The 20,703-nt window shown below is 28.9% G+C and overlaps 1 protein-coding gene across 4 annotated transcripts in view; it reads right to left on the bottom strand.

Moving 5' to 3' along the window:
- The window catches only part of Antp (Antennapedia), a 252,502-nt gene that overhangs the window by 4,185 nt on the left and 227,614 nt on the right, over positions 1 to 20,703 (bottom strand). For 3 of the 4 annotated variants that reach the window (XM_065515054.1, XM_065515053.1, XM_065515055.1), the window contains 4 exons: positions 16,971 to 17,321; positions 15,998 to 16,914; positions 14,509 to 14,547; positions 14,074 to 14,296 (listed from right to left, as the gene is read on the bottom strand). In XM_065515054.1, coding sequence (XP_065371126.1) covers positions 14,074 to 14,296; positions 14,509 to 14,547; positions 15,998 to 16,597 — 862 coding nt within the window. In that variant the 5' untranslated portion in view covers positions 16,598 to 16,914; positions 16,971 to 17,321. The remainder of the gene's footprint in view (positions 1 to 14,073; positions 14,297 to 14,508; positions 14,548 to 15,997; positions 16,915 to 16,970; positions 17,322 to 20,703) is intronic. The other variant, XM_065515056.1, reaches the window with a different exon arrangement.

The following is a 20,703-nucleotide window of genomic DNA, read 5'->3' as shown; positions in this document are numbered from 1 at the left end:
AAATTTTCAATACAAATAATAAACAACAAGTAAAAGAGCTATATTCGGCTGTGCCGAATCTTAAATACCCTTCACCAAATTATACTTCAAAATAAAAATTTAAAATTTTTTTAGTTAACAAATTTTTTTTTTCCGAATTTGTTTTTTTAATTTTTTGGAAAAAAATTTTTTTGTATTTTTATTTTAAAAATTTATAAATTTAAAATTTTTTTTTTTAAATTAAAATTTTTTTTTTAAAACTAATAAAAAAAATTTTTTGGTGAAAAAAAAAATTCGTTTTAAAAAAATTTTTCCGATTTTGACCCATTGTAGCCCCAACTTAATATGGTCTTATATACGTCGTTGCAAAGGTCTTTGAAATATCTATCATTAGATATCCATATTGTCTATATTAATGACAGAGATAGGTAAAAAATCGAGGTTGTCCTGGTTTTTTTCCTTATTTCTCAGCCATTTGTAAACCGATTTTCTCGATTTTAAATAGCAACTGAGCCGGAAGAATTCCGGAGATATTAATGTATGAATCGTGTATGTAAGTTATTTGAGAGCTTTCGGCAGTTGATTTCAATCGACTCCGCTATCTATGAGGATCCAGAATATATATACTTTATAGGGTCGGAAAATTATATTGTGGAAATAACCAACGGAATGACAAACTTATATATACCCTTCTCACGAAGGTGAAGGGTATAAAAATAGCTGTTCAATAAACAGACTGATGTATGATTCAACTTATTTGCTTAAAACTATTGCAAATTTTAAAATATTCGAAATAAATATAGCTACAAACTCACTACAATATTTGTCTAATACAATACAATACAATACATATACATATTTTTTGAAACTCTTATATGTTATTTTAATTGTATTTGTTTGTTGATGTTGTTTTATATTTAATTTTACCATAATTAAAAAGCAATATTAATTTATACTGCAAAACCCATAAAATATAATTATTTTTAATGATTTCCTTTGAGTTTAAGTTGGAAACAAACTACAAAACGCACCCATTTGCCAGACTTTCATTATCAAAACCCGTGGCAGCCAGTCAGCAGTAGTGGTGGTGGTTTGGTTACAACCAAACATGGCCAATGGCCAACTTTATTTAATAATATGGAGAATATAAAAGGTATGAAGAAGAAAAAATAAACTACTGGTAAAAATTATTATTTTTTCTGTGTGTTTTTTTTAATAAAAAATGGTGGCCTAATCGCTATTTAATTACAATACGCTTTCGTATCAAAAAACATTACATGTATAAAAACAAAAATAATTTATATAAACTTTTTTATTCCACAATTGGTTTAGTGTATTTTTTGTATGAATATGTGTTGTTGGTATTCTTTCTAATAACAATTTTCGTGCGTCTTTTATTTAATAGAAATTATTTATTATTTTTTCCCAGTTTGAAGGTAATTTTTTGACCATTTATTAGCCGAATGCGTGTGAGTTGTTGGCCAAAGATCTTGTCTATATGATTTGAGCAATTTACGGTGTTTAAAACAATTTTTCATTAGACCTGTTTGTTGTTATTAGATTTGTTTAGTTTTATTTTCTTTTTTTCTCATCTAAAAAGAATTAAGGCCGCTTTTTACATATTCAGCGTTTGAAGTTTGATGAACAATATCAATTTAATCAAATTTATCACTTTATGTTTGAAACTGCTAAACCAAAAAAAAAAGTAAAGAAATACAACTTTACAAAAAAAAAACAGCAGAATGATAAACGCGTTAAAGGCGCCTTGCGCCATGTGGAAATATATTATTATTATTATTTTTTGTGTTAAAGATTCTTTTTCTTCTTACAGGTCATCTTCAAAACCAAAGTCATTAAAATGTAATTTTGCTTATGACGGCCCTTCCCCCTGTGCGCTTAAAACAAAGCCCAACAACTACTACTACTACTACCGACCGAGGTTTAATAACAAAATATACAGAAGACAACGACGTATTCGAACGAAAAAAAAAATAATTCAAGGTGTAAAACTCATATTTATAATGCTGCTGTTGTTTTTTTGGTTTCTTTTTTCATAAGATTTTGCGTAATTTATCAACTGTATTTAAGGCAGGCATGCTTTCATTCAAAAACTGCAAAAAAAACCCAACCAAATCCAAATCATATACAGCACCAGCACCATGGGAGATCGTCTTAAACCAAATACAAAAAAAAATAATATTAAACTTAACAAAAATATAAATTCAAACAAATCATAGACCAAAAACAGCTTACAGAAACAGTGAGGTAAGAGAATGAATACTTTCTTTCTTACATTACAAATAATTCAATTTGTTGCAGATTTACTTAAAGTAACATTTTCTTATGCAGATTCCTTTTTTGCCCTTTTTTACCAAAAAACAACATTATGAAGTGTGAGAATAATGGGAAGAATTAATTTTATAAGGAATTCAAACATTTATGGCCAATATAGACCCGTTTCGGGAGAAACATTTTATGGGGGCTAGGAGTTATTTCATTACATTGACGGATGGCAATAAATCGAAAGATTCTGTGGCTGGTTCTGAATCAATATTTCTAAGCGTTACAAGTGTTCCGAAATCCCAATTTAAGAAAACATTCTTTTAAAGGCCTATTTACAATCACATAATGAATATAAGCAGCAGCAAAAACAGATGAAATCAAACAAAATATAAGTTGTAGTGGATGAAATAGAAAGAACAAAAAAAAAGTACACAAAGTTTGCTACAAATCCCATTTTTTTACATCAACCAATGATTAAATATGGCCGCCTTAGGTTGTAGACAGACAGACAGATAGTCAGTCATGGACACAAGATAGACAGGCATTTAGAGCACCAAAAAGCTGTGCTTTTCAATGCTCGCGCGCTCGGTCATGTCATTAACAAAATAGAAGAAAAAATCACAAAAAATCATAGAAAAATTTAAGGAGAAAACTTATAGAAATAGAAACAACAACAAAAAAACCATTGAACATTTTTATGATTCAGTTGGTTTTTTCATTTAGTTTAAACTTTATCAAACAGGAAGTGGTTTTATTTCATACATTTCAAAAGAGATTTTTTTTCCAAACGAAATTTGTTACATTTTTCAGTTGATTACATTTTGGCGTGGTCTCATATCAAATCAAATTTCTTTAACTTCTTTTGTTGGTGGGATTTTAACAAAAAATTATTTGTGGTTTTTAAAGTTTTGACTTCTGTTTCGATTACACACTAATTAACCTTTTGTGTACAAAGAAATTAGTGAAATAAAAAAACTCAAAGTTTACCAAATTAAACCTCAAAATATTTGAGTTGAAAATCTCACGGTTGACATTACATTTCTTAATATTTTATGTAGATTTTGTGTGTCAAACAAAAAAACAATTATATGGATATAATTACTTCCGTACAGTTTTTTGTTGTTAGTTTTTATTTAGGAATATTATCAATTTCCATCTTTCGTCATTAGTATAATTATTCTTTATGTCAAAAAAATAAACTATAATAAAATAACATTTTGTTCATTGTTTTATTTTTGTTTTTGGTGTAAACACAAAAGAAATTATAATTGTTTTTTTATCTAGATTAAATATTAACATATAGACAACCATAATACTTTCCTAAACTTTCTCTGAATAATACAAAAAATGGAGTTTGTAACTAACAAACATGGCTGACAAATCAAGAGAAAAATCTTAACTCCTGACAATGTTCTATAGCTTTTATATTACGATTTTTTTTAATATTTTAATTCAATTTCTTCAAATTTCAAAATAAAATTTTATAATTTCAAAATTTTTGAAAATTTTTCATTTGCCATTGCATTTGTACAATATATGTATGTATGTAGACCTGAGTGCAATGATGATATTTTACAAAAGAAAATTGAAATCAATCAAAATGATTTGTGGCACAAAGAGCAAACAAAAAAAAGACCTCTTAAAGAATTCACTAAATGTTTTTATAATTGCGGAAATTACAAGCTTAAGAAACAAAATCATTCTCTTATGAACACAAAACAACTAAAATGAAAAAAAAAATAATGCCTGCTAAATTCAGAAACGGCGTTCTTTTGTCATTCCGAAAGCAACGAAATGAACGAACGTACATTCTTCTATCAAGACTTTTGTTCAGCACAATTATTGTACGCGACGAATGAATCTCAGTATGTGCAAACGAATGTATCTACAGAATACAAACATTTATACCAAAATGGTCACAAGAAACCACACATTATTAATGTTTATAAATTTATTATACCAACAACAACAGCAGAAACATTTTGCAAAAAAAGACACAAAACAAAGCAAAAAAAGAAATAATATAAAAATTCGTGTGTGGCATTTGTAATGTCATCAAGAAACAACCCAACAATGAAACCATGAGGCACATACTCACTCACACCTCTCGTGTAACTACTCCAAACATCTTTAAGAGATTTCTTTCCATAACTTTGTTTAACAAAAACCTAAAAACTGCCAAATCATCATAAAATGACTTGTGCAAATAAAAGCCAGAGTGGGGATTCCTTTAGTTGAAAAAAATATTATTAAATTCATAAAAAACAGGGGAAAAAATCTTTATAAAGTTAAGAAATTAAAATATAATAAAGATTTTTTTTCTCCATTTTGATTACAAAATAATAAGAAACAAAAAAAAGATTGCCAGTTAAAAAAACATCACAGATTTATCAATTTTATTATTTAAAAATAGTAAAAAATGTTCTTAAGCCTTTGGAGACTTTGAAAGCAGACCACACACACATATTGTTAGCAAAAAAAAGAAGCAGTAACAAATGAAAACATCATTTTAATTCTCTTAGGATGTACCCAAATAATATTCTAATATTTTTCCATATTTTTTTTTCTGTTTAATTTTGTTCATCTTTTGAGCGAGTGCTTCCAAACCGAATGATATTCCCAAAAGTCAACTTTCCACAAAAAAAAAAGAACTTTCATTTTAGTTTTTTGACACATTTCAGCTGTTATGTTAACTTTTTTGTTGGCCATCTACTGCTGCTGATACTTCCTAACACAAATCATGAATATTTCCTTCATAGCCAGGGAAGTCAATGATTAAGGCCCTTCAGCAGCAATAGAAAAATGTAAGTGCTAGATTTAAGTCTGAATTTTTATTTGTAGATTTCGAATACGCCTACTTTTATGGGTGTGGCCCTTGAAAAATACTAAATTATGAAATAAATCAAATTGAGGAAGAAAACTTATTTCATTCTTTTCAAAAACAACATTATTTGTCGAAAGTACATAATTAAATATAAATCGCTATTTGATACTTGCAATTGTTGAGGTATAAAGTGATTTTTGTGAGATATTTAGAGTGCCTAGATATGTTCAGATTGCCTTGATATGTTCACAAGACTTTGCTAAATATTGCTAGTGAAAAGTTAGGAGTCCCTGGAAGTTATTATAAACTAGTTGACCCGCCCGGCTTCTCCCGGTAGCACTTACTAATGTTAGTTCTTCAAGTTTCTTCAACCTATATAACCTGCCTGTTCTTATTTATTTGCAAATAAAATATCTAAATTTGTACTGCATACTTTAGGGAGCTTTTTTATTACCCGGGTAATAAAAAATCCCGGGTAAAATCCGAGTTTTACCCGGGATTTTTGAATTTTTTTCTTTACAAACCATCTCCTGAAAATTAGCCTAATCGCTCCCGCCGTTCTCACGTGATGCCATTACATACATGGACCATTTCATTTTTATATATATAGAAAAAGTGAAAAAAAATTTTCTTCTTATATTCTTTCAAAAAAGTGCACGAAAAAGCAATTTTTTGGGGAAAAATGTTAAAAACATTTGTTTGGCGGACTGTTAGCTATATTATTGCCATATAAAGTTAAGCGATATCACCAAGTCTGAATTAGCTGTTGGCCAAAAACTGATGACACCATTTTTTGAGGGCCTACTGATTTTCAGAATCTTTGGAGGTCCATAAAAAAAAAATTGGTCACCAAAATGAACAAATTGAGTATAGGGTTTTACTACCCTTTGGTAGTAGAGTCGAACTTATACTGTCATGATGGTGTGTTTTTCCAAAAGTTTTCATTTGTTGCATAGTGTAATAAATGCTCATGAATTGTTTTTTAAAGTGTTTTTCGGAAGTCAACATTATATGGGAGCTATCACTAATTATGGACTATTACGAATTATCGTAAAATTTAGAGTAATTTTTGTATATACGAATCTAATCAGGTTTTAATTTTGTCACGACAGATATAAATATAGTGGATTTGTGAAAGTTTAACTAATATTCAGGAGTAGTGCTTATGTGGGAGCTATGCTCAGTTTAAGTTTTATTTCCTCTAACATAAAACTTACTCGGACAGAATTTTGTGAGGATATGTTTAAATCAGGCTTTTATGGTCGATAAAGTTCGGTTTCGGGCAGACATTTGAATGGGATTACAAGGCTTATATGTACGAAATGATTCTCATCTTTCTAACCATGTGAGGCCCCTTTTTATTTGCTAACTTTTCCCACTTCTGCCTTGTAACATTTTTTTGCACATCTAAAAAAAAATACTTATATATAAAAATTTGTAACAAATGCAAAAATGGTTTGATGGCTCTTGACAGTGTCTGACCATACAATATCTATGGAAAAAAACCCGACAGCAACAAAAACACAAAGTAAAACTTTATATTAGAAGAGTGTCGAAAAAACACATTTGAAAATACAGTAGATTTTTTACAAAAAAAAACCTAAAGGGAGATTGTCAGTCAAACCAAAAAAAAAAAAATATTAAGGATAAAAATGAAAGGAAGGGTTAAAGCTAAAAAAACTCTTTTTACTAAATTTTTAGTAATTTGTTGTTGCTATTTTAAATTTCCAGGGATTTGGGGGTTTGTTTGAAAATTTAAAAAATAAAAAAAAAACTTTATTACAAATTTGATTAAATAACTGAAAAGTATTGTTTTAATTAACATTTTTTCTTAGCGAGTCAAATATAAATAATTACTGGCTCTTTGAAAGGGTCTTAACTTATTTCCACATCTATAGGGAATTATATGCATCTTTAATTATTGTTTCTTAAAACAAGGGGTTAAATTCTAATTTAACCTGTTTGAAAAACCAATAATTTGGTGGTAAAAAAATTGTTTAACGAAAATATGCAGTAATTGTTAAGAGTTTTTAATCATTCTTTTAGGTTTTATTTGTTATCAAATCTCTATTTAATGAAGAAAATAGTTGTTTGTTTGGCTCCTATTCTTTTTTAGTTTCTTTATTTCATTTATATTTGCTGTATTGTCAGTAACCAGTAACAGCTATAACAACAACAAAATTTTACCATTTTGGAATTTTCAGCTTGTGGAACCCATGTCAAAATATTTGACAGCTGACTAAAACATGCCATGTGAAGCCCATGTCCCATTGCGAAGCGTCCAGTGAGGCACAAACAAATACACATAGAGAATGTTGTTTTATTGTATTTGTGTAGAAGAAATAGAAAGAATTGTTCTTGCTGCTGCACAATGTTATGAATTTTGGCCATATGAATGTGAATTTTGTATTGGCCATGTTAAGCAAGTAGAATAAAACCATTTTATCGAACTGTTATGGGTGTGTTTGTAGTTCAAAGCCATCCATTGAAAGGCTTTCAAAAACCACAATTTATAAGAAAATATTAAAATATGAAGAAGCTTACCAAGCTTTTAGCTGAATATCCTTAATATTTGTTTGCAAATTTAAATTTTATGGTCATATTTTTTTAAAATTTTTCACGTGGCTGTTTAAATTTATATTAAATTTGCTCTTCACACTTTTTTTTATTTGGTTGTCTCAACTATTTGTTATTCATTGAGTGTTTTGCAAAGGCGACAAACAAAAAAGTTCAAATACTTTATAACTACGCCCCCCCCCGCCCAACCAAAAAAAAAAAAATCTTCACAACATCTTCACGCAAGTTGAAAATTATCTTTTGATCCGCATACTTAAGTGTAGCAAGAGAGCCAAAGGAAACGGAAATAAAAGTTAATAAAATTGGCTAAACTTGAATTTCAAAACATTTTCCCTAATAGCCAAATGGTTGTTGTTATGGCTGTTTTGAAACAATAAACAATAGCATCATCAAGTTGCGAATAATTTTAATATATAAATTTTTAAAACCATTATGATGGTGCCCCTACAACTCTCTCTCTCCTCCCTTTCCTCGTTATCTTTAATGTCTTCTTAATAATTCAACTTAAGTAATATCTTGCCAAATAAAACATAGAAAGTATAGTTGGTCAAGCCCGACTATATAATACTCTACAACGAGAATATACCAAATGAAAATATTAAAAATTTTGGGAATATAAATTGCGCGACTTAGGATAGGTCATTTAATAAACCTAACATTAAGGATCGAACAATCTTTACAGTTCTACTATTTATTAATAAAGGTTTCAAAGAAACTATTAAATAATTTTCAAAAGTGGCCTTATACATTTGGAGGTGTAATCTAAAAATTACATTAAACTTTTCTTTACAAAATTGCGTGTCATTACTACAAATTTTAGCAGATTTAGTGGCTTTAAAGTGTTCTTTAGAATTGGTTCCTATATGAGAGTTATCACTCATTATGGATTAGTATACTTTTAGGTAAGTATTTGGCCAAAATATAATACGTTGCAAACAACAGCACAAACGTATTATACCCTCAACAATATGGTAGTTTAATAAAAGTTTCCAAAATATATTAAAATGGATATTATGCAGTTTTTCGTAGTCAGTTTAACAGCGAGAGCTTAACGGAAGATTACATATCCTAAAATAATTTATATACATTTGCAAATGACTGAAAAATCAAAGATGGAGTTGAACAAATTCATTGGATTAATAAGTGTTCCATTCGCAAAATCAAAACGATTTCGAATTTTCATAATACAATGTCTACAAAACACAAACATTCTCAATCTCAGCAATACCTGTTCATGGACCTCTTTAGAAACACAAATTATTAAAATTATAACTTTGAAACCAAAATCTAGATCTCAGTCATATAACTGCCAAGTTTAACTAAACCTCCTTTTGCTACTTAAACTTCTTGTGTGCACATTTTTTCTCCTAAATATGTTCACTCCATTGTTTTACTTCACAATTTATATCGTTTTTTACTTCTCCTTCTACTATTTTAAAATACAATTTTCTTAAGACATTCACGTCACTTTAGTTTTCTTTGCATAGTTTTAAGCTTAGAAAATCGTCTTTTTAAGTAGTTGTTGTCTTTTCGTTGAGCAGATCCTTGACGTTAGCGCGCTTTAGAAAAATCCTTAACAAAAACTTTTACCAAATACTCAGCACAGCTGCAGGAGAGACAAAGTGAAAACAGGAAGCAGAATACTGACAAAGCACTAGGAAAAGTTTTTTGTTTTTTGGCTTGATGATGATTTTGTTGTTGCAGAAAAATAGCGCTGAAAAGTTTAAGTAAAAGTTGAAGTTGACTTTGAATAGTTTTTTCTTCCTTCTATTATTTTTTTTTTTTTTTTGGAAATGAGTATAAATCCTGTTAAGGAGCCAAGAAAAGAGATTTGGGCAATATTAAATGGAATACAGTCGAAATAAAAAGAAATTTAGCAACACAAATGTTTAATAATACATCCACTGTAACAATTGTTAAATTTTCTATGTACGCAATTAGGGGCTTCTTTTGTAATGATTTGTGATGCATAGAAATAGGCGGGGGGATATGTAACAACAGTTAGAATCATCAATTCGATAATGATTTCATAATAATTTTAAATCAGACTTTTCACATTATTAACACAAAATCCATTTAAATTATTAAATATTTCTCATGTTTTACTAACTCTTATTGTTGCCTGATAATAATCCTTACAAACTCAAAAATGTGACTCCATTATAAATATTATTTTATACAATAGTTTTTATTTCCACATATGTTTCGCTGTCTAGTAGTGAATATTATTTTCCTTTAATATCTAAAACATGTGCACATTATCAGTATGAGCACAAAAAAATAAGCAAACTGCATGTAACAATTTCGTAATATTTGTATTCCAAGTGTTGCATACAAATTTATTTCATACTTCATACCACAAACATAACTAGCTGCTGCTCCTGCTCTTGGAAATGATTATGGCTTAAAAAAAATGGAATAAAACAAGACACTTGTTGCGAAAATTTGTTGAATGTCGCTTAAGGAAGAAAACCAAATTTATGACCTCAACATGAGAGTATGAATATAAAAAAAAACATACAGAAAAAGGAGTAAAGAAACTAGTATCCTTAAATATAAGGATATAAAAAGAAATGCTGATTTTATTATTTTTTTTAGATTTTTTATTTTTAAATTTCATAATTTTTTTTGCCACTAAAAGTAACTTAATCTTTGTTTGTTAATTCCTTTGAACATCTTAATTCAAAATAGGTAGAGGTTGTTTTTTTGGGTTTTTTCTCTTCCTCACTTGGAATTGTTTTGTCTGAAATCGTGACCTTAGATCAAAGTAAAGCTTAACTTTTCTTTCAAGGGATCTTAATATTTTGCTTATTTTTTTTTTAAATTTGTTGGCCCAAACATATTTTAGAACTTAGTCACGTTTATAGAACTTTAGTGTTTTTGTACTGTGGGTATCTGTGTTTTTCTCTTCTTCTTCTTTTGTGTTGTTGTTGTGTGATATTGGAGACCATAGCTGGTCATTTATAATTTTAATGGATACAAGCAACTTAAACAGGCGTTAAGTGGTTATAAACGACAAAATACAGTGGGCCTGTAAAGTCAGTCATTTCGATGAGTTGCAATATAGGGAGATTTTGCTTGGTTTTAGTAGTTTTAAAACCACAGTGTTTAGAATTCACAACGACTGCTTGTGGTTTGTACAATGAAAATACTGTATACAGGATTTTGTATTAATTTTTTTGGTTAATAGGCGTGCACACTGACAATGAACAGTTTCTTTTTTGGAGATTTTAAAAAACTTTATTCTAGGTTATCTGTTTTCGTTGAAAATTGCTTGTTTTGGTGTGTCGTAAAAGTAATTGATCAGGACAACTTTAATGAAATTATTTAGTTAAAAGTGTTTTAATAAATCAATTTCCATTGTTAGTGTCAACTCTCACCTTAAAGCCAGCCAAGAGGAGGCTGTTTGAACACAAAATTTTCAACCATTTTACAATGCGTGCTTTTTCCACTGTTAAACTTGAGAATATGCCAAAGCGCTTTTTTGCAAAAAGACTACAAAAACATGAATGAATGGAATTGTATTTGGACAACAAACAGCAACAAACAAATAAATGAAATGAGAGAAAAAAATAAATAAATCCAGAAAAACAAAATATTGTGTTTGTAGTATAAAAACGCGAACCGTCGTGTTCCAAAGATTAATAAATTGATGGCATCCATTGCAGCACATAACGTGTAACTAATGGCTGTAATCAATTTTGCTTTACATCTCAATCTAGCAACAACAACACCAAATATAACACGAAAACTAAACTACACAAACAAATGCTTTTTGTAGCCAGGATCATACAACAAACTAAAAATAAAACATAAAACACACCATCATGTTTTTTTTTTTTTTTTGTATAAGAAATATTCAAATTGTTGTTATGTTTTCTACCAACATATGGTCAGCAAATTCATTGAATTTGACAAGAAAAAAAATTAACAAGTATTTTTGGAAAATGTCATCAGGATATTTCCTTAAAAACACTTTAGTTTCTGCATATGTAAACATTACAACATTTTACATAACTTTTTGGTGAAATAATTTCAGAATTTCTGAGACAAACATGTTTTACATGCTGTTAACTAAAGTCCAGGCATTAGTAACGCTCTAATTTTTTTCTTGAAATCTTTGTTGCAAAACTGTAGTGTAGACAATTTAAATTAGTTGTGTGGCCGCCTTTCTCACAAGCAATATCCTTTGACTTGAAAACAATCTGCCTGTCTAAGGTTTATTTCATACCCTATCTCTGTGTGTGTGCTTTTATCCTTTTTTGAATTTAATCCTGTTTCGTTAGAATCCTTTATTTTGCGTGTTACAAATCTTTAACAATTTCACTTTTGTTTTTGCGATGCCTTGAAGGAATTTTCGCAAAAACGTTACAATTATTGGTTTTCTTGCTTTCTTTTGTTCGTTTTGTGCAAATGTCAGGTATTCTGTCGTCATTTATAATGTTTGTAGTTTGCAAATCTATTGATTGATTGGTAAAGGCCCATAAATTTTAATGTCTACTATCAAGGTCTGTGCTAAATTTGCTGCGTTTAAGTCAAGGTTATTTACTGTCAAGTTAAAGGGAAGTGTTGGAAAGGAGTGTCTGTCGACCTTTTCGTTTTACGATTAAATAATATAGCTTAACAAATAAAGCAATTTTGTAATTAAACGCAATTACATTTAAGGTCAAATATGTTGGATCGAATGTATTCAGTTTAAAAACTGCATTTATAGTCCAAAAAATGTCTTTGGATACTAAAAAAAATTGAAGAAGTTGTTAACATAGACGTTCCATAAAGACCTCTAAATAGCAATAGACTTAATTTCAAAACACTCTCAAAAAAGCCATATAAATACAAACTTTTTAATTAAAATTTACTGTTTAATCCATATTAACAATAAAAACCTAACTTAAAGTTAGCACTGACTATAGGTCATCATTTTAAAAATCATGAATTACAAAATTTAACTACAAATTTCAGTTAGAATTTTCAATATTAAGACTTATAGTTAGAGGTATCTTTAAGTTAAGATTTTATTGTTAATCTATCTGAGAATCATTAACCCAGAGCGAATGTGATTAGCATCAGATTCTGAAACAGTAAATTTAGTCCTAAAATCTATTAAATGAAAAAAATACCAAAATACCAAAAATCTATTATCAAGAAATTTGTACATAAAACTATGAAAACTTAACAAAAATATTTAACCCAAATTTATTATCATTCAATTCTTAAGGATATTGATTTCCTATTGACATAAACATTTTTTAATTAAACTAATATTTTTGGGTCAAATGCAAATGTTTATAAACAATTTTTCATCAAAACTCAAAAATTTGCTACATTTTTGCCTTGTTAATTTATTTTTTTTAGATAGTTTAGATGTAGTATCTCTACTTAATTTTCCACCCCTGAAACTTAATATCGCAAGCGACCTCTAGCGTAAATTCAAAAAACTACACACACTTAGGTTAGCAATGACACAAACCCTTAGCATGTGACTTCCAATTAGATCCAATTGTTTATTTTATACAATTCCAATGTGAGAAGAGCAGGGCTATTCACAGACTTATTGGCAAACCTTTACTAAAATGTTGAGAATTTGTTTTTAAATTTTCCTAACAATTTTTTTTTAAAAGTTTTTCAAATTCATTTAAAGAAATAAAAAATAATAATACCAAATAAAACAAAAAAATACTACTTTAATTCCAAATCAAACTACTTTACAACAACATTTACTTTAGGGATGCCAACTTAGTTTATTTTTAAATTATAATCAAATATTTAAAGCTGTTTAATGCAATATAGATAAAATTTTACTGCAAAGCTTTTAGCTAGAAATGTTCTGCTTACAAAACTATTTTTTTTGAAATCACTAAAAATTAGTAATAGTATTAAAGGTAATTTCAAGAGCTATCATAATAAATATTTGAAAATTGTACAATTTGGTAGAAAATATAATTTAAATTCAAATATTTTTATATCTCACAAAATATTAACGTATTTATTTTAAATATCTTTAATTTGAGATCATATTTATCCCTAATAGTACAACAAATACAATTTTATAAGAAAGAACTGAGAAAATACATTTTTTTCTGAAAAAGAAAATGGTATAATTTACCAATATGAATACAGTAGATCTTCACTACTAAGAATTTAAAAAATTAACACAACATTTCTAAATGCGGTGTAAATTTTACTTCAAAATATTGAAAAAAAAATCATTAAAGAATCTACTTGCAAAGAAAACCCAAGATACATGTATCCCAAATTAAAAGATACTGTTTTCATTAGTAAAACATAAATTTGGCATCCCTAAATAAAACTCGCTAACTACACTCAAACAACTACTGTTTTTGTAGAAGAAAAAAAAATTCCACTTAATACGTTTCGTGGAATTGTCGATCACTTTCCTTGACACTTACCAAATTGACTTCGCATCCAGGGATACAGAGGCGAAGGCATCCCTGATGGTTGCGAATTTGGATTTTGTGATGGTGGTGTATGTTGACCAGGATGTCCTTGATGCATTTGTGGTGGTCCCTGACCTTGATGCATGCCCATGCCTTGCGGTGGTACACCACCAACAGGTGGTACTCCGGTTTGTTGTTGACCATACATGCCCATGTTGTGATGATTTTGATGGACCTGAGATCGATGAAAAATAAAAATATTAGTATAATGGAAATTATTGAAGGGATAACATAAAATACATACTACTAGAGTAACTAAAACAAAAGTAAATTAAACAAGACTACAACTTAGTTTATGATAATAAATATGTTAAAACTAAATCTTAAATAAAGGGTTATTTACAATGTATACTCTAGATTTACATAAATAAAACATCTGATTCTTACCTCCGTAACATCGGGTACTCCGACATCATTGTAACCCAACTAAAATGGAATAGGACAAACAAGATCGGGCATTGAATAAAATTGTTCTTAAACTATTTAAAGATTTAAATAAATTACAAATAGAACCCGATCACAAACATTTGGGATATCAAAAATCTCAATCGGAACAGAAACAAGTTTATATAGATAATCTTAATTTAAATTAGCGTTAAAATAAAAATTAAAATAACAATCTATTAAAAAATAATAATAATTTAGATCTTATATTAAAGGGTTTAACAAATATAGGGAAACAATAAAAATTAGTCTATTCGTACTAAATAAATTTAATGAAGTAATGAAAAAATGTTGATATTTATTTGCTTCTTTATCGAAACAAAGCTGATATTTCCAACTCAACCTTTTTTATTAAACTTTAAAATAATACTATATAAACAAATCTTAAGCTTAAAGATCTGTTTATACAAACGTTTATATTTTAATTTCAATATTTACCTTCAGGTAAAATTTTTATTCATATCCCTATGTCTATACTTGATAAATTTTTGTCATGATAAACGTCAAAGTACAAGGCGAATTTATACAAGGTGGTGTCAGTTCAACAAAAACAACGATTGGTCTTAACAAATGTCAAAAAACCAAAATGAAAAATTAAACAAATAATTATTTAAACTAGATAATTGAATAGTGATGACTTTACTTATTTATGTAAACAATAAATATTTTGTTAATAAGCTTAGAATATGTAGATATTTAAATATAAAAACAAGCTTTGACAGTTGTTAGAACCAAAAAGCGAAAAAAAAAATTATCAGCAGTTTGACTGACTCCACTTTGTATAAATTCGCCTTGGTCAAAGTAGTTGTCAAGATACAAAATTTTCAAGTATAGTCTCCATTTATTAGTATTATTGCTCCGTTATTACAAAATTGAGCTTTTGCTCAGACAACTTTGTCTTGACAACAAACAAATTTATCATAACAGTTATTGTTATGATAAATATTTGTCAAGTGTAGACAGGGGGTATGATAAAATTGATTTAATTTGTTTGTTTGTTGTTTGTTACGTTCAAAATGTTATTATATTTTGAATCAGTATTAAAAATGTTTCTGGAATATGCAACACAACAAAGTAGCGAAATATTGAAATAAAAATATGATCCTTTTTATACAAAAGACCTCAAGCTTCCCCATGTATTATCAAAAAAATTCAAATATTTAAAAAATCTCATAAAATTTTGAAGTATTTTTGAAAATATTTATATACTATTAATTAGTTATCGAATTAATTTGCAATAAATATCTATTATAGTAAAAAAATACGTTTAAGAAAATAAGGCAACATTAGCATAGGCATTGTGAGATTTTGTTTCGAAGTAATTCAAACAGCAATTATTTTATTATTTTCCCAATTTGTCCCTAATCTTAAACTCAAAGAGCCAAATAGAAATAATCGTATTAAATAAGAAAAATCAATTATTTGCCCTCACCTGAGCTTGTGTATGTTGCATATGATGTGGCATTGTCATTTGTGGATTCATTTGATGTGCCCCCACCATTTGATCGACCAGGGGAGGTGAACCGCCCTCAGGCACCATACCCAAACCGCCGACAGCCGCTTGCAGTTTACAACTGGCATAAACGACAGGTTGCTGTTGTTGCTGCAGATGTTGATGCGTTGTCACCTGTTGCGTCACTTGCGGATGATGTTGCTGAAGGGCATCAGTTAATGGTTGTTGCTGTTGAGGTTGAGCTTGTTGTTGTTGCTGTTGTTGTCCGACCATTTGACCACCATTCGCCTGCGAAGGCGGCATACCGCCCACCTGACTCGAAGGGCTGTCGGGTCGCGAGTAGACACCATGCTGGTCCATGCCCTGGCCATTGTAGTAGGGCATACGATCGTAAGGCGGGAAACGTGGATAAGGCATATTGCCTTGATGATTTGGTGTCTGATTGTAGTGATGCATTTGTTGGGCATCGAGATCGGTAACACCATTACCCGGATAGTGACCATGGTGCATGTCTGCACCCATATAGGAGTTGGTAAAGTATGAGGTCATACTTTCGCAATTATTTGTACTCATAGTCATCTTGAAGGTTGTTTGTGTGAATTGAGGGTGTGTGTGTGAATTGAGGGTGTTGTGTAAGTGCGTTTTTTTAGAACTTAAAATCTAGTGACTCTTTGCTAGAAAGCAAATGACTTTAATTTTATATAATTTTTGTTTTTTTTTTTCTTCTTAAATTTCTTTTATTGTTCCGGGTGGTTGTTTTTTAGAATTTAATCTATTACTTTCTTTTTTTTTTTTTGTTATTCTTGAAGTTGCTTGAAGCTAAATTTTTTCTATACAACTTATATTTAAAATATAAATTACTAGATTCCTTATTTATGTATTTTCTCAGTGTAAACCTGTAAAAGTTAACAATTTATAATAAGTTTGTATGAATAAGTTATGAAATACTCACCTTAAAATTTAAACACTTAAGTACAAATTTACAATTTAGTGATCTTAGCGTTTAAGAGTTGAGGTATAAAATTATTACGTTTATTTGATGTTCCTTTTTTTGTTTTTCGTATCCTTCTTCCTTTTCCTTTTTTTTACTTCAGATGTTGGTTTTTGGGGTGAAATTTTTTTAATTGTAGAAAAATCCAATAAATTTTAGTTGGTGTATAAGGTGCATATAAGTAGGATAAATTAGAGATTTAGCAGCAAAAATATATTTCCAAAAATTAGTTGATTTATTCTTGTGGTAGTTTTGTATTTCAGGCTTTTAGGTGATATTTTATCCAAAAAATTTTGATTTGTGTTTGAAACTCTGTAAAGAATTGGTGAAACAGAAATTCTATTAATATTTTAAGAATGACATAAACTTTGATACATTTAATAATATAATTTTGTTTCAACTATTTTTTGTTTTGGTAAATGGAAATTAAATTAGTTTGATACAAGATAAATTTAACTTTCTAATTAATTTATATTTCGTCTGTTTTGAATTTAACTATGAAAAAAAATTATTGATTCAGATCAAAAATATATATTTAATAAAACTCACTTTAATGCAATAATTAGTTGCATTATTACAAACCCAGGAATTAATTAAATTATGTATAGATTTTTTTTCATATTCATTATCAATTGTTTCATTATTATTCAACAGAAGCCATTGTCATGCTATTCAAATGTATAATGTATGAATGTTTTTTGCATTATTGTTGTAATCAATGCAACCCCAACTATCCTTCCGTTGAAATTGATTTAATTTCCTAGACCTTTGTATTATTAACATAACACTTGACCCCATAAATCATAAAATTCCAAACAATACTCATACATACAAGTTGTTTCAACAGACTCTAACATATGAAAGGAATTTTATAGAAATTTCCATACCAAATTCATATCAGCTCAACCCTGGCAAAAGGATAAAGAATGCTGACAAAAATCCAGATCTAAGTGTGGTAGTGGTAAATATATAAAGATGTATGAAAAAATATGAATCTATATTAAATTCAAAAAAAAAAAAATCACCTACAGATCTCTTAGAATTACAAAATTTACATGATGTTTGTTAAAGATTCATATTTAATTACTCCTAACCTTTTAAATTTTTTGACATATCTGTGTGTGAGATTAATAAAAGATTCCTTGGAAATGTTTTACAACCCTCATAATGTTTTCTTACACTTCTATTCTTTTTATTTATATAACTCTCACAGTAATAGCATGATTATAAGAGAGAATGAGTGATAAAGTAGTGGGAGAGAGTTAAACATACAGTAAAACTGACAAAACCAAAGCTTCCGTTTCAATTATAGTGAAATACCGTTATGGCAGAACAATGCCGAACCGGAAACAAATATGCGACAACGCCAACAACAATGGCAAATACAACAACAAACATGAAAATAATAACAGTAAAATGGCAGCAGGCAGTTGAACATTTGCAAACCAGCAAAAAAGCACTTATATGAAGTAAAAGGACCACGAGAACAGACAAGGCAGACAGACACAGTTAGGTATGGACACACTGAAGGACAACAATGTAAAGGCTTTGTGTTATGACATATGTATGTATGTGTGTTTGTATAATGAATAATAGAAATGTTTACAAACGGATGTTGGCCAAAGTCTGTTGAGTTATCAGCTCCCTTCGTTTTATTTCTCTTTTGGTTGTATGTTGTTGGCAAGCCAATGAAAAAATCTTTATTTAACTTGCAAAACCAAAGAAATATTTTTATTTATCTCTAACATGGGATACATTTATGTGTGTGTGTGTAGTAGTAGTAACATATTTATCTTGTATTTGTATAGAGTTGCTCCAACATCATATTTAAACACGAAACTACAAAATTCACTCATGTTGAAGAATTAAGATAAGAACTTTCATTATTCGAAGTAAAATAGCCAGTAAACATTTTCTTACGAATTGTTTAGCATGTGAAAGTTCTTAGAAAATTAAATAAATGAAATTTTCACTATAAATAAACAATATTTTCCTTATTTTGTGAGAAATAACCAGTTAAAATAAACATTTGGTACATAAAAGGACCAACAATAATTTCAAATAATTGTAAAAAGTTATTTCCATTAATTAACTTAATTTTCATCAAATATTTTTTTTAATCTTGCAAGTTTTAACAGAATTCGAAAGAAATAGTTGACTGGGTAGTTAACAGTACATATATTTGGTTGTTTGTTAGTTTGAAAAATCTGTAGCATATCTTAGGGCTGTTATTCATACGTATGACTGCCCTCTGGTGCTGACTGTTGGAAAATGTCAATCATTTGTTGTATTGACTAATTAAGCCACAGAGGTTGGAGTCTTTAGTAATAACGAAGTTTATGCTACTCGTCACTAGGTGAGCTAATATTACACTCAGAAAAATACTGTAAATATTTTAGTAAACAATTTTAAAAATTTGTTGATGAAAAATCACAAAATTTTAAAAATAATTTAAATGCGATGAATGTATTTTCTTAATTCAATATTATATATATTGGGTGTATGACTTAAAAATGTGTGATTTTTTCAAATGTTTAGCTTTTATTTTGACACACTTGTACAGTACAAATTTATTAAAAGTATTGACAAAGAAAGAATCATGAATATCGAATATTCTGTTCCAAAGTGAAGTGTATCCTATAAAGAGTGTTCTGCATCTGGACTATAAAGCGGTTGAGTCAAAACTTTCCAACCACTTTATTCTAAATACTTTTTAACAGGTATTGCAACATGTTCCCGATCGTTGTCATAATGAAATATTACGGTTTCATGTCTGAGCGTTTTTTGCCAATGCTTGCTTCAAAAGAATCAGTTGCGTTCTGCACAGGTTCCCTGTGATGTTCTGGGCATATTTGAGCAGCTCATAATATATAGGACCATTTTGCTCCCACCAAATGCACCTTAGCTCCATCGATATTTGGCTTTGGTGTCGATTCGCCTGGTTGGCCGGGCTTTTCATATGTTTTAAAAAATCTGCTTGAGTAGCTCCTATTGATTTTGCAAGCTCTTGTTAAGTTTGACAACAATCTATTTGGAGTAATGCCTCCAATTCTTGGTCTTCAAACTTTTTCCGCTAGCCTGGGCGATCTTTGACTTAAAAATCTCGCTTCTCAACAGCGTAAACCATATCTCGCACGTTGAAACCGATGGAACACATTCACCATAAGCTTTGGTGAACAATCGGTGTGCTTCAGCGGTACTTTTTTAAAATTAAATACATTTTTTCAAATTAATAACTAAGTGAGAATAGATGACAGATATGTACCCTTCAAATTGACATTTAAGTTATTATCTATTGTAAATCCGCATTTTTATGTCTTACACCCAATATTTTTTTGGTCTTAAATAGAAAATGTTGAAGAAATCCAAACCAATTGACACAGAATCATAGATTTATTGATGTCTGTGTAGACAAAATAAATTGAATTTTGCACAAAATGAGTTCTTACAAGGAAAACAAACTTTAAAATCTACAGATAGATGGGTCAATAACTAGACATACATATAATTATAACTCCAAAAAGTTAAATTCTCGTAAATCATAATAGCATCATCAACTTTAACACTGATTAGTTTCGTATATACGAGTTTGGATCGGCGGAAAACTGTTAAATAAATTTACAATAATTGTAAATTCTTTGCTAAGTATCTATTACAACAACTAATAATAATTGTAAAAGGAAAATCAACCATT

This window comes from Calliphora vicina, chromosome 1, assembly GCF_958450345.1.
Source record: "Calliphora vicina chromosome 1, idCalVici1.1, whole genome shotgun sequence".
Lineage (NCBI taxonomy): Eukaryota > Metazoa > Arthropoda > Insecta > Diptera > Calliphoridae > Calliphora > Calliphora vicina.
The sequence above is the reverse complement of the archived record's forward strand: the minus strand, read 5'-3'. Positions and strand labels throughout refer to the sequence as shown.